The sequence below is a fragment of the Triticum urartu genome, chromosome 7A (genome assembly GCF_056163025.1).
Source record: "Triticum urartu cultivar PI428250 chromosome 7A, HENAU_Tu73, whole genome shotgun sequence".
NCBI lineage: Eukaryota > Viridiplantae > Streptophyta > Magnoliopsida > Poales > Poaceae > Triticum > Triticum urartu.
Genome location: NC_141879.1, coordinates 104,091,299 through 104,106,629, shown reverse-complemented (window position 1 = coordinate 104,106,629; position 15,331 = coordinate 104,091,299). Strand labels below are relative to the sequence as shown.

At 45.0% G+C, this 15,331-nt stretch overlaps 2 protein-coding genes and 1 pseudogene across 2 annotated transcripts; 2 read left to right on the top strand and 1 right to left on the bottom strand.

The window, feature by feature from the left end:
* The first annotated feature begins 3,808 nt into the window (after positions 1-3,808).
* LOC125522216 (uncharacterized) lies at positions 3,809-6,614 on the top strand. Its single transcript, XM_048687303.2, has 3 exons — positions 3,809-4,383; positions 4,490-5,135; positions 6,115-6,614. Exons 1-3 carry the CDS (start codon positions 4,015-4,017, stop codon positions 6,378-6,380), a joined length of 1,281 nt encoding a protein of 426 aa, XP_048543260.1. The 5' UTR covers positions 3,809-4,014; the 3' UTR covers positions 6,381-6,614.
* A 2,399-nt stretch (positions 6,615-9,013) lies between these two features.
* Positions 9,014-13,597, bottom strand: LOC125522785 (metaxin-like protein). The gene is made up of 6 exons (XM_048687818.2): positions 13,309-13,597; positions 11,355-11,704; positions 11,185-11,261; positions 10,612-10,672; positions 10,165-10,330; positions 9,014-9,508 (listed from the first exon to the last, which is right to left on the bottom strand). Exons 1-6 carry the CDS (start codon positions 13,487-13,489, stop codon positions 9,330-9,332), a joined length of 1,014 nt encoding a protein of 337 aa, XP_048543775.1. The 5' UTR covers positions 13,490-13,597; the 3' UTR covers positions 9,014-9,329.
* A 1,349-nt stretch (positions 13,598-14,946) lies between these two features.
* LOC125526130 (small nucleolar RNA Z247) lies at positions 14,947-15,086 on the top strand (annotated as a pseudogene).
* Positions 15,087-15,331: the final 245 nt, after the last annotated feature.

Genomic DNA, 15,331 nt, shown 5'->3' with positions numbered 1-15,331 from the left:
GTCCGTGATCAATGCCCCCTCCGGCGGAGCTCCAGAAAAGGCTCCGAGATGGGATCTCTCGGGTACAGAAGGTTGCGGCGGTGGAATTAGGTTTTCGTGGTGCTCCTGGATGTTTGGGGGATACATGGATATATATAGGAGGAAGAAGTACGTCGGTGGAGCAACAAGGGGCCCATGAGGGTGGAGGGCGTGCCCCCTGCCTCGTGCCCTCCTCGGTCGTTTCTTCACGCCCACTCCAAGTCTCCTGGATCACGTTTGTTGAGAAAATCACGTTCCCGAAGGTTTCATTCCGTTTGGACTCCATTTGATATTGCTTTTCTTCGAAACCCTAAAATAGGCAAAAAAAACAGCAATTTGGGTTGGGCCTTCGGTTAGTAGGTTAGTCCCAAAAATGATATAAAGGTGTAAAATAAAGCCCATTAACGTCCAAAATAGATAATATAATAGCATGGAGCAATCAAAAATTATAGATACGCTGGAGACGTATCAGTATTGCAGGAGCAGATACAGACGTTATGAACGTTTGGTAAAGCTCGGTATGATGACTACTTGATAGTTTAGTGCACCATGCTTTACGGCTTAGAACTGGGACTTAAAAAATGTTTTGAACGCCATAGAGCATATAAGATGTTCTAAGAGTTGAAATTGGTATTTCATACTCATGCCCGTGTAGAGAGGTAGAAGACCTCTGATAGTCCTTTGCCTACAAGATGGAGGAGAATAGCTCAACTAGTGAGCATGTGCTCAGATTGTCTGGGTACTACAATTGCTTGAATCAAGTGGGAGTTAATCTTCCAGATAAGATAGTAATTGACAAAGTTCTCTAGTCACTATCACCAAGTTACTAGAACTTCGTGATGAACTATAATGTGCGAAGGATGAACAAGACAATTCACCATGTGCGGTGCCCCCCTCCACCATAATCCACCTCGGTCATATCGTAGCGGTGCTTAGGCGAAGCCCTGTTTCGGTAGCATCATCATCACCGTCATCACGCCGTCGTGTTGATGAAGCTCTCTCTCGACACTCTGCTGGATTGTGAGTTCGTGGGATGTCACCAAGCCGAACGTGTGCAGATCGCGGAGGTGCCGTACTTTCAGTACTAGGATCGGTCGATCGTGAAGACGTACGACTACATCAACCGCGTTGTCATAACGCTTCCGCTTACAGTCTACGAGGGTAAGTAGACAATACTCTCCCCTCTCGTTGCTATGCATCACTATGATCTTGTGTGTGCGTAGGAAATTTGAAATTACTGCGTTCCCCAACAAGGGCGCACCCCCTACCTTGTGGGCCCCTTGGTGACCCCTTGACCTAGATCTTCCTCCTATATATTCACAAACCACAAGAAGCATCCATGAAAACACTTTTCCACCGCCGCAACCTTTTGTTCCCTTGAGATCCCATCTAGGGGCCTTTTTCGGCATCCTGCCGGAGAGGGATTCGATCACGGAGGGCTTCTACATCAACTCTATTGCCCTTCTGATGAAGCGTGAGTAGTTTACCACAGACCTACGGGTCCATAGCTAGTAGCTAGATGCCTTTTTCTCTCTCTTTGATTCTCAATACCATGTTCTCCTCAATGTTCTTGGAGATCTATCTGATGTAATCTTCTTTTGCGGTGTGTTTGTCGAGATCCGATGAATTATGGATTTATGATCAGCTTATCTATGAATACTATTTGAATCTTCTCTGAATATTTTTATGCATAATTTGATATCTTTGTAATTCTCTTCGAACTATCGGTTTGGTTTGGCCAACTAGATTGGTTTTTCTTTCAATGGGAGAAGTGCTTAGCTATGGGTTCAATCTTGTGGTGTCCTTTCTCAGTGACAATAGGGGTAGTAAGGCATGTATTGTATTGTTGCCATCGAGGATAAAAAGATGGGATTTACATCATATTGCTTGAGTTTATTCCTCTACATCATGTCATCTTAATGCATTACTCTGTTCTTCATGAACTTAATACTCTAGATGTAGGCAGGAGTCGGTCGATGTGTGGAGTAATAGTAGTAGATGCAGAATCGTTTCGGTCTACTTGACACGGATGTGATGTCTATATTTCATAATCATTGCCTTGGATATCATCATAACTTTGCGCTTTTCTATCAATTGCTTGACAGTAATTTGTTCACCCACCGTATTATTTGCTATCTTGAGAGAAGCCACTATTAAAACATATGGCCCATGGGGTCTATTTTCCATCATGTAAGCTTCCGGTATACTATTTTTCATCATATAAGTTTCCGATCTACTATTTTGCAATCTTTTACTTTCGATCTATAAACCCAAAAACCCCAAAATATTTATTTTATCTTTTCTTTAGTTTCATCTATCTCTATTAGATCTCACTTTTGCAAGTGACCGTGAAGGGATTGAAAACCCCTTTATCGCGTTGGGTGCAAGTTGTTTGATTGTTTGTGCAGGTATTGGTGATTTGTGCATTGTCTCCTACTGGATTGATACCTTGGTTCTCTAACTGAGGGAAATACTTATCTCTACTTTGTTGCATCACCCTTTCCTCTTCAAGGAAAAAACCAACGCAAGCTCAAGAAGTAGCGATAACCAAGATAACTCGTGAACGTCCAACTGGGTGCTCAAAATTCATTTTCAAAAGGAGAACCCCAAACAGAAATTTCGTGAGCATAGATAGGCATTACGGTGTCACCGTTCTTTCACCTTTAAAAACCACTTGCAAACCACACAAACCTAAAACCCTTGCCCCTCCATTTTTTAGCAAAGTTTGGCTTAAATGTGATTCATATTTGGCAAAATTGTCTTCGATGGGTTATCCAATAGACTTTTTTTGTAGTAGTGTTAGCCGAAGTTCGATTAATAAGGGTCTTCCACAAAAATAATTGTTTATGTTTCTTCTATCATATTCAATTCCTGGTGTGGAAATCTTAGCCTCATAACCTATGTCCACTCGAAGTATTTTATTGTGACCTATGTATTGGATCCATATCTTATGGTGGCCTCGTCATTCCTTGGCTACAAGACATCTCTCGCGTGGCTTCCATGGTAAACGTGATGAGAAAAAAGCGACGGTTGAATCGGTGAAAACCGGAACTGATAGTCTCATCAGTCGACCGCCGGTCCAACTTTTTTAAAACTATTTTAGTCGCAAAAAAAAACTATTTTACCGGGTTGCCGAATCGGGACTATTAATAGGGTGGCTTGATTGCTCGGGTGCTCGAATCTTAAGTCATAAATGTCTAAATATTATATTTTTTGTCGGATGCATAACAGATGATCAAGATAACTTAACAGGGTGGCTTGATTGCTTAAGTGCTCAAATCTTCGGTCGTAAATGCCTAAATATTATATTTGTTGTCGGATGCGTAACAGATGATCAAAATAGCTTAATAGGGTGGCTTGATTGCTTAAGTGCTCAAATCTTCAGTCGTAAATGCCTAAATATTATATATGTTGTCGGATGCGTAACAAGATGATCAAGATAACTATTTGGCTTGATTTCTTAAGTTCTCGAATCTTAAGTTGTAAATGCCTAAATATTATATTTGTTGTCGGATGCGTAGCAGAGGTCAAAGATAACTATTTAGCTCGACTGCTTAAGTGCTTGAATCTTAAGTCGTAAATGCCTAAGTATTATATTTGTTGTCAGATGCGTAACAGATGATTGAGATAACTAAGACTTTGCTTAAATGCTGAAATCTTAAGTTGTAAATGTCTAAATTTTATATTTGTTGTCCGATGCATAACAGATAATCATAAGTCCGTGAACGTCCAGCTGGATGTGGAAAATCCATGCTTAAAAAGGGAACCCCAAACAGAAATACGGTGAGCATAGATAGCCACTACGGTGTCACCGTTCTTTCGCCTTTAAAAACCACTTGCAAACCACACACAAGCCGAAAACCCCTGCCCCTCCAATTTTAGCAAACTTTGGCTTAAATCTACCCTCCGGCACCCCCTTCCTCCCCACTCCCTGCCACCTTCCCCAAACAAACAACCGTATCTTTCTACCTCCTCCGTCCTTCCCTGGCGCCGCCTATGGACGCGACATCACTGGAGGAGGAGCAGGTGGCGGCGGCGGCGGCGGCGGCAGACAATCTTGATGAGGAGGTGGAGCAGGGGGAAGAGGGGGAGGAGGAGGCCACGCCGGTGGTGCTGAAGAAGGGGCCGTGGACGACGGCGGAAGACGCCCTGCTGGTGAACCACGTGCGGCAGCACGGCGAGGGCAACTGGAACGCCGTGCAGCGCATCACCGGGCTCCTGCGCTGCGGCAAGAGCTGCCGGCTGCGCTGGACCAACCACCTCCGCCCCAACCTCAAGAAGGGTGCCTTCTCGCCGGACGAGGAGCTCCTCGTCGCGCAGCTCCACGCCCAGCTCGGCAACAAGTGGGCCCGCATGGCCACCCATGTAAGCATCAGCATTTCTCCATCCCTACTCCTTTAGATCTCCAGCAGTCCATTAATGGCAGATTTGTCGAATTTGACTCCTGATGCTTGTGCTCGTACGTTAACAGCTCCCGGGGAGGACCGACAACGAGATCAAGAACTACTGGAACACGAGGGCCAAGCGGAGGCAGCGCGCCGGTCTGCCCATGTACCCGCCGGAGGTGCAGCTCCAGCTCGCGATCACCAAGCGCTGCCGCTACGCCGACTTCTCGCCCCCGCAGCAATCAGCGGGAAGCAATGTCCTGGACGCCACCGATGCAGGGTACACCAGCGCCCGCCCGCCGCCGCTCGACCTTGCCGGGCAGCTCGCCATGGCCAACCGGCCGGTGCAGTTCCTCTCGCAGACACCCTTCTCCGCGCCGTCTTCCCCGTGGGTGAAGCCGTCGTTCGCACGCAACGCGCGCTACTTCCAGTTTCCGCATTCATCGCCCGTGTCGCCGACGACGCCGGAGCTGTCGTTGGGGCACCGCCTGCCCGGCGGCGACCGGACCCGGTTCACTCCTCTCTCTCCGTCTCCGGGGGCCAAGGCGGAGCTCCCTTCATGCCAATTGCGCCCGGCGTCACCGGCCGCAGTCGCAGCCACGGACAACCACGGCGGCGGCCTGGGCGAGGATCAGCAGAGCCTCGAGGCGATGCTGCAGGAGCTGCATGATGCCATCAAGATCGAGCCGCCGAGGCACGTGAGCGGCCACGCCGAGCAGGACGGCGCCAGTGGTGAGTGGTGCTGTCGCGCGTGAAGCATTTCTCACATTTTCCATTCCTCGGAAGCATCCGAACCTTTTTTAATTTGTTGCTTTGTTGGAGAAGAGAACAAAAAACATGGTCATGATTATGATGTGAAGCATAGATTAGCAGACGAAAACCTTTTTGTTCGGGCTTCCAAATTCTCCATTTGTTTCTCCTAAAAAACACTATATTTGTTTTCTTGCCAAATTCTACTACCTACTTCTTGAAAAGCAAAACAAAACTTGCTAGATTATTCTAGAACTTTACACTTTAGTTTGTTTTCATTAGGAAAATTATTTATGTTAAGGTAAAAGGAGTTGGGCAAAATCTGAAATAACCTTTTTGTTTTGGTTGATAGTTTTAAGGTTAGTACACAAGTGCAGGCTGCAGGTACTACTTTTGATAGTACATAGGATATATATCTTTAGTTACTCCTTGCAAGACAGTGACTACTTTTAATCTTTGTTCGATGATTACGTTTGCTTTATATATTTTGCCAAGTACTTTATTACCTTTATTATTTCCCTTTCCCTTTTTCTTCTCCAATTGTACTGCTTTACTACATACCTAATCCAATCCGATGCAGATTCATGCTCCTGTTTTGCTGTTTTATCATTGCTGGTTAGCTCCCGTAGCAACACGTCATGTTACTCTTTCTATATAACTAATTCCGAAATTAACATAACCAATCAATCAATGTAAACGTGATCATATCTAGCTAGCACTACTTTCAGGAGATTTACTAGACAGGCTCATGATCGATCTTGCTAGCTTTGGTAGTGCAGGACAGAATCAAATCGGCAGTATTAATTAATTTAAACACCTCAGCTTCCAACTAGCATGAAATATAGTACAATGCACTAGGAAAGAGATTACATTGTGTTTTCTTTTTGAGGAAATTGACTACATTGTGTTACTAGCTTGATAGATCATGGCTTGTTTTGCTAACTAGTTCAGCTCCATCCAGGTGGCAACAAATCGGAGGGTGGATTACTCAAAGATGACGATGACATTGGCACACTCTTCGACATGATTATACCCAAGGCCTTCTCTATGACGGAGCCCACAGCACAGGCCGATGCGCCCAACCACTCCGGCGGCTCGATCTCGCAGCATGGTGGTGAAGACCACAACGTCAACCTCACCGTGGATCATCTCCCGATCATCTCATCGGAGCAAGACTGGGTCCTCGACGGGGCCTGCCAGTGGAACAACATGTCCGGCATCTGCTAACAAAGATCGATCTACCTCACATCATGATCAGGACTCGAGGCATTATATATATGGTGATCTTGACAAGCAAAAACCATTATGAGGGGTCTGTTTTGATGCAACCTTTTTGGATGTCTTCAAGTACCTTTCTTTCTTTTGGTCGAAATGGAGGTTAAACCTTGTGCCTCTGTGGGCGAGACATACATCTTTCTTTATTAAAGAGTTTAAATAATCATCCAAAAAGTTAGATCCAAAGGCCCAGACACAACTGGGCGATCAAAAGTTGTTTATGCGAATCATGGAGCAAGATGTTCCATGTCATTTGACTTCCTTTCAGTTATATGACCCGAAGTAAGCCATTCCATACAATTCAACCAAAATTCCACAAGGATCTTGAATACTTATCGAGTTTTTGTCCCTGAAAGAAAAGCAGCTAAGACTTTTTATGTCTAAACTGACTGTTATGAGTTCGAGTGTCTCCGAGTTGAAACATGTGTAGGGATAAGAAATAAAGATTAGAAGAAACGCCTAACGTATTCAACTTTGTCGTGGACTCTATGCCATTTTTCTTCTTCGAAAAATGACGGTTCTATTAACTCGTAATGTAACATCAAAGAGATACAAGGCATAATAGCCTGCTGCCACACATACGTACGCACGCACACGAACCTGCAAGTCTCATAGTCTCTGCTACGAATTAAGGCTGGTTTCGTTTAATTAATCGAACGTGCAAGAGCATCCATGAAAAGTTAACATCACACACACATAATTAGCATCAACTGCAGCTCCAAGAAGAATATGCGCTACAGTTTGTGCACACGAGTTTATTGAAACATAGTCTACTAAAAGTACCTTTTTTAAATGAAAAGGAAAACTTTTGGTGGCACAGATCCAGCTGGAAACATGATAGTCAGCACGCACATAATTAGAATCAATTATGTACTCCGCTCGTCCCATAGTATAACGTCGTTTTTTCACACTACAGTAGTTTCAAAAAAGAAAAGGAAGAAGAACGGGCAGTTTTTCAAAGTTAAAAATGGTTGTATACATTATTAAGAATGGACGGTTTGTGCACACGAGTTAATGGAAACTCTTGGGTGGTACTATTCCTGGTGAAAATATGCTTAGTCCTTAACTCTTTGTTATCCCTCTAATTTTTCAGGTGTGGCTGAATCAATGTCCTACAAGTGTGAGATTCAAGCCGGGTTTGGACGTTTGGTACGTAGTTCATCGTAAATCGTAAAAAAAGAAAAAAGAAGGAAAAATAATGCAGGGTTTGGTGGTCACAAATCTGTCGTGAAACTTCCGCATACCGTGCGGGCGTGCATGGATGGTGGCTTGGCTTGCCGCCTCCGGTCTCCTCCCGTGATGCAGTGCGGCGGTGATCGAGAGGAACAAGGAGCAGTTGGAACGCATGAGCGGCCACCCTCCGTCTCCATGCTAAATACGTGTTGTCCATTCTTTGCTGCTTGCTTCATGCCATAAGTTGCGCCCCATGAGGATGTTCCTCTTGTTGTGACTCCTTGCCCCTCTCCTCTGTTTCGGTGGATTCTTTACAGGAAGCTTCTAATGTAGGATGCAGGCGTATGCGTCCGCCGCAGCATCCGTTTATATAGTACTTCCTGTGTCTCATAATATAAGAGTGTTTTTAACACTATCCTGCAAAAAAAAGAGTGTTTTTAACACTAATAAGCTAATTATTGTTGCCTTAATAACCGTGATATAAAAGGACCGTGTTATCCAGAGAAGTCAGCAGACGTTCCATTTATCGCCCCTCCCGGCGAACGTTTGCTGGTTAGCATTTTTTATTAAATTAAACAACGGAGCATGAACGCCGTCGGCCTGCATGATTATTCTAATGGTTGTTTCAGTTCAGGGTTTGGCCCAGAAACAGAACGTATCGAATGCAGAGGCCACCATAAAATACTTTGAATGAACGTTAAGTTATGAGGCAAACAATTTCCACATCGGGAAGTGAATATATAACAGAAGAAATATAAGTAAACATTTTGGTTGGAGGCCCTTATTTGATCGGACTTCGGTTGACATCCACTGTTAAAAAAAAAATGAGACCAACCCAAAAGCTAACCCTCGTTGGGTTTTCTTTATAGGAGAAACTTCGTGAGCACCACGCGTCTATGCCGGAACTCAAACTCCGTGAGCACCACGCGTCCATGCCGGGACTACTCAAACTCCGTGAGCACCACGCGTCCATGCCGGGACTCGAACTCGGGTGGGCTGGCAACAATCTCAGCTGCCCAGTCAACGGGTCGACACCCCGTCCTCACATCCATCCACTGCTAAGAAAGCGCCTATCCAGGACAACCCATCGAAGACGATTTTGCCACAATATGCATCACATGAAGTAAAATAATGACAGAAATAATAGTTAGGTAATTTCTCGCGGTTTTGCCAAAGAAAGTCTGATGTGATGTTTCACAGCAATAAAGTGGTCGACACATAATCCCAGCTCCAGCCTTATTTAGATGCTGATCAAGGTAGTTCTTCGGATCTGATCCCTAATGCCCCACCCGGGTTGCCTCCTCTGTTAACACAGAGGGAAATATTATGTCATCGTTACTGGATAAGAAACCTAGAGGGGGCGGCAAAAACAATTTTCTTTTCTTACCGGCAACAATTGTACATATTAAAAAGAAACAAAAATGACGTTCACTTCCAACCAAGCTCATTATTTAGTTAGACAGAGGGCAAATCCAAAAAACGACTTCCAAAGACGCTCAAGTAGCTTTCCATGAAGCCATACAAAACTTGGAAGCAATGGATGCTTCACATCGGCAATCATGGAACGGCCGGCCGCTAACCAACTCAGTGTATTTCCCTCCTAGCTACCATACGTCCCCCTGACCAGCAAAGGGAAACAAATTCCCGAAGCACCACAGTCCACAGCCAGCGCTGCGGCGAATTAGACCTTCAGAAAGAATCTTCTTCTAGTGTAAGAAAGGGAGGGTTTTAATCTTCGTATTCCACATCGTAGTCATCGTCTAGCTCGGAACCATCGACCCCACCCATGATGGACAGGAAGGCGAGAACCGAGATGAGTTGCGCCGCGAGGAAGTACTTTGTTCTTCGCCTAGCTTTCTTCTCCTCCTCTGTCCGCTCCTTCTTAGCTTTGGGTTTCGGCTTGTAACCTAGAAACAATCAGGTTCATAAGAACTCAAAGACGGTAAATGCTTCAAAAGTGCAGAATGTAAGAGAGATATAGAGGTGCAACGGCAAAGAATATTGTTTTGGTTGGATTTGTCTCCATATTACCATCTCATTTATCTCCGTTTCAAGTGAACATTGTTAGGCCAAAGTCTCCAACACAAAGTATACCTAAAAGTATTCATTGTACATGACGTGCCACAAATTGCATTTATGCAATCACTGGTGGAGCTCTTGCAGTATGTGAGGGCTGAGCAATGTATAACTATAAAATACTCATTTTCAACTTGTATCCCAAATGAGTATACATGCAAGTGCCTGTTAACACTATCTCCATTGGAACACAGCAATGGAAGCTTATCAAATGAAGTACTCCCTCCGTCCCAAAATAAGTGACTCAACTTTGTACTAAAGCTAGTACAAAGTTGAGTCACTTATTTTGGGACGGAGGGAGTATTTTTAACTAGCACTGTTAACACAATCTCAGAACATGAAACTAACAAAAAAGATATTTATATCCATGAACAGATAAATAACTAGGAGCACATGTTCCCAATATTAACCAATCAACAAATATGAGAACTAGTAGAGATGCACTTTATGGTCTGAAGTACTATAATAGAGAAATGCATTAACTTACTTTGTCCAGAAGATGATGTTTTCCTGGGCGTGGATGATGATGGCATATCAGATGAAGCTGATCCTGCTGATGATGAGCCAACTTCCACCAATTGGACCTTAATATCCTCGGCATACTTTACCAAGTTGTCATAGTTCTGCAAATAGCTTCGCAGCATAGATGTAGCCTAAGAAGCAGAACATGCCAGGAAGTCAGTCAAAACACAACTCATGGGTTGGAGAATGTGTTTTACAGCTAGTTAACGCAAAAAAAAGCATACAAAGAACTATTAACATATGATGCATTTGAGAAGTGCACTCCATGACTCATGCTTCCAGGGTTACGTGCAGATTATTATTGAATATCAATGTGCATTCATGTTTTGGATTCTGTAACTGAATGTTCATGTATACTGAACTTCATTTGGATAGAAGCAAAGCTGAGCATTCAAGGGTGAGGGCAACTCACAGGTAATGCATTAAGGACAAAAAGAACATGTCCAAGCAAAAGAGCATCAGCATCTGTAGGGCTGCAGAATTCAAAGTATAGAATGGTTAGTGTCCTGCAAATGTTACATCAATTTAAGATAAACATATGAAGAGCCACAAATAATCAAAATGCTCAATCGACTAGTGGTTCGGGACATCTTTCAACGAGGCAGCCTGGATTTCGACTTCCATAAATCAGAGACCATGCCACAAAAAAAGGATGGTCCGCTATGCATTTCATTCTTTCTGGACCCCCCCCCCCCCTCTCTCTCATGGTGAGCATCTCCCTGTGATCGGGATGAGGTAGATGCCTCCCAGCTGGGGGGTGGACCGGATCGTATGAAAGTTTCATCTTTCAATTTATTGTGATTCTTTCTCAGCTACTATTCAAATTCGGATAGCTTTACTACTTCAATGTAATCCATTTCTTTTCACAAAAGAAAATAAAAGATTATTTCGATTCCTATATAACTCTTATGTATCAGAATATGAACCCCTAATACAATTCAATACATCGCATATAAACCAAAACATAAGAAAAACAATAATATACCTATCGTCGAAAAGAAAGGATTGATCCCCTAATTTCGTAGATAAAGCATCATAAGCAGCAGTAGCCTTCCGGTATATCTGTTCAAAACAAGAAATTACAAGTATGCCATAAGCTACTAGTGCGTGACTAAAAATAAGGAACGTAAAAGTCATGAGTACAGAAGTAGTAACCTCCTCTTCTTTTTCTGCAGCATTAAGCTTTGTTATATCCATTAGTCGCTTCACATCTCTAATTTTCTTCCAGTGGAGTACCTTTCCAATAGGCCAGGGGAGATCAGAAAAGTAGATGTCTCGTGCAATGCTCCCATGAGCCCCATCATTTGCCAACCAAAGTTCGTATTGCAGAGCATCAGCAAGCCAGGTCGAAATCATGGCCTTTGTGGATAGTACATCAGAGTAAGAAACGCTTGGGTGTTTTGAGGTCAAGTCAACAATTTTCTCCTCCCTGAGATACTCAATTACTCCTCCATTCTCATTGTTGAATGCGACACACTCGCCAAATTCAATATATGGTATGTGATCTGTGGAATAAAGACCAAGATGTAAGGGCAGAAGAGCAGTATATATGCTTAGCAAATTTTAGGAAAACAAGTCTCTAGTTTATAGTACTGTATTAGAAAGAGCATAGTGGTAGGACATTTCTTCTTTCTTTTGTCCATATTTTATCCCTTTGTTGTACTGATGATGACAGACCCTGGCCCATGGTAAGTTTCTTCCCCCCTCACTAGCTGCTATAGTAGAACTCCCCTGTTTACTGCACCAAAATATATCCTAGCTCTCTCCCTGATCATTCAATCTTTCTGCTGACTCTCTTTCAATTCCATCCATCCCCACAGTATGGGAAGGATATATTCTAGCCTCCCCTCTATCAAGTTAGCCACCTATGTACATCTTGCCTAGTGCATGATTGCACAGGGACTGTCCCTGGTGGGTGTGGATCTTATTGACCCTGCCCAGCTATGGCTTTGGTGCCAACATTGCTGGAAAGGACATGGAAAGAAAGGGGGAAGCTGTGAGGCAAGACAAATGGAGCTAACGGTGACCATCCAACCCTGTATGCTGCTGATTCGCTTCCAATCTGTCATTATTCAATCACCATTGGCACCACACTGCCACCCACCCACCGACGTGGTGCCACGCTTTGTCCTCGCCTCTAACCTAGTTTCTAGGATGTACTCATGAATTAGGGCGAATATTGTCTTGCTATGTTCCAGATAGATGTATGATGATGTATTTCGTCTTCTTTTTTATCGGTAGCAAATAAATAACATTGCAATTACGAGTCATTTGCATGAATAACCTTAGCTGCGCCATTCATCCAAGCATATACCCTATACAGTACCGATGTCAACAATAACAGGCTCAGTAGATCTTTCAGAGGAGTCAAATGCATCCCATATGAAACGAAAAAATGCCCCTCAAATGCATGAATTTTGGAAAGATGTAGTTACACAAATAAAAAAGGTTACACAAACACATAACTGGAGCGATCTAACATTCGGTACAGCTAATAAGTTTCGGCTTGAAGCTACAAAACTAGAGTCCGAAGCCAGGCTAGGTAGCAGTCTATGAAACTGCACTGCTTAGCACATTCAGTTATCCGCCAACTACATTATTGCCTGAGTAAGTTCCTTGGTAGGATTAGATACTAGTTCATCAGAAACAGACCTATCTGTGTAACTATTGCTTGATTTGGTTCAGACTTTTTGCTTATCATTGTGTTTAGAACCCCGCTTCTACTTACTTTGATGTGTACGGCTTCACACTTGTCTAATCAAACTGGATAAGTCCTTTAATGAACACCAAAACTTGGATCCGGACCTAGTACCAGACATGAAGAGGCGAGCAGGCATCCCACGGATAAGTGTGCCTGATCTCTGCACGCCCAAGGACCTACACGGGATGCATCAGCTCAAGCGCAAAGGATTCGAAGCACATATGCCTCGCCAAGCAAAGCAAAATTCTCTCACGCGACCCAGACACAGAACCTAGCACAGTCAACAATTCAGACTCAATCCTAAGCGACGACACCCAGGCGGGGGGGATGCTTGGATCAGAGGGATCTTAGCTCACACAGCCCACGCGAGGAAACAGGGGCGCGGGGGAGGCGGGGGCGGGGGCTCACCGGCGTCGGGGAAGCGGGAGTCGACGTGGATGTCGAAGGGGACCTGGGACATGCGGAGGTAGAGGAGGACGGGGAGGCAGGTCGGGCAGGCGGTGGGGAGCCCGAAGCCGGGCTTCCGCGCCACCAGCGTCTTCCGCGCCGCGGCCTCCCACTCCGCCGCCGCCGTCGTCGCCGATGCCATCGCCGGGAGGGTGGGGAGCTTGCGGAAGGGGTTTGGTTCGGGTTTCGGGGAAACAGCGAGGGGGGCTTGGGGAAACAGCGAAGGGGTTTTATGCGGCGCCTCTCGTCGTCTCCTACTGCCGGCCTGCTCTCTTCTTATTTCGCCGCTCCGTTAGATTTTGGGCTCATGGGCTCAGCCAGGCCCAAACGGCGTGACGCCGACCGAGTCGGCGGCCGTGAAGGACTTTCCCACCGTGTTCTTGAAGAAAAAGAGTTTCCGACCGTAAAGTCTGACAGACAGAAACTTTCTTTTACCACTCAAAAAAAAAAAGACAGAAACTTTCTGGACTTCGTATTTTGTTCTTTTCTTTTTCCTTTTTTTGCAGGGATGTATTGTGTTATTTTATGGCATACAGATCATCAAAAGGTAAATCCTTCGACAAAGATACAGTATGAGCCTTACATGTACTAGAATTCAACTATCCTTTTAACTGAATACTCACTTTCTTCTTTCTTTGTCTGTGCACTTCCACTTCATACCCTTCCCTCAAAACTTCTCAACAACAACAAAACAAACTTCCCTCCAAAACCATTCTTTTTTGCCTCTTTTGTTGCCTCTGGCAAAGCTGGAATTGTTGGAATAGTTGAATAGAGATAGGACTCTACTTTCCTCATGTTTAAACTTGTAGTCTTTCTCTATCCCTTCTTTTGTCCAACTTCTTCCCGTTCTGTACCGACCTTCTGTAAACGATCTCTTCGATCCATCATCTTGTAAGCCACGGCATTATCGATATAAATACAAGTACGGCCCGAGCAAAGGGTTCTACGCTTCCCAAACAATCTTACATGGTAATCAGAGCATCTTCTTCTTCCTATCAACCGAAAAAGGATCGCATCTAGACTAGCCCTACCACAAACTTTCGCCATGACTACCGCCTCCACCCAAAACAGCACCAGGAGTGCCCTCTCCACATCCATGTCCTCATCATCCACCTTCGCACCTTCCTCCTCCTCAAATTCATCCTTCGCCATATCCATTGAACCACCACCTCAGGAGAAGCTTACGAGGAACAACTACCTCATGTGGAAGGCCATCGTGCTGCCCCAAAATAAGGGCGCACAGATGGGCCACCACCTCCATCCGGAGAGCCAAGCGTCGTCGGAGACTCTCACCATCACCAAGGATGGAAAAGAGGAGCAGATCGCCAATTTCGCCCGTGTTCTCTGGTACGCACAGTAGCAACAAGTCCAGGGTTTTCTGATGGGTTCTCTATCTCGTGAGATACTTGCACAGGTTGTTACCCTTCAGACACCGACGGAGGTATGGGCGGCGATCCATGCCATGTTCACTGCCCAATCCGAAGCTCAAGCCATCAATACCCAGATAGAGCTCACAAACCTGAAGAAGGGGAATATGTCTATGACTGAATACCTAGCCAAGATCAAGACTCTCCCTGATGAGATCGCCTGCACTGGAGCTGTGCTGACAAGGGGTGAGATCGTCTCTCAAGTTCTGGCCGGACTCGACCTTGGCTACAATCCAGTGGTGTCTGCCATTGCTGCACGGGTGGAGCCCGTCACCGTCCAGGAGTTGTATACGCAGCTGCTAAGCTTCGACTCACGCCTCAACCTTCTTCATGGGATGAACATCCGGCAGTCTTCAGCAAACTCTGCGTCACGTGGCCACGGAGGTGGCCGTGGGCGCGATCACCAGCAGCGAAATCGGAGCAGCAACAACAATGAGCGCGGACGTGATAGCAGCCAAGGCGCGCGACCAAGCGGGGTGGCTACACCAACACTAACACCTCTGCAAGGTCTGGAGGGGGCGGCTACAGCAAAAATAATGCCTCCTCTGGATCATCTT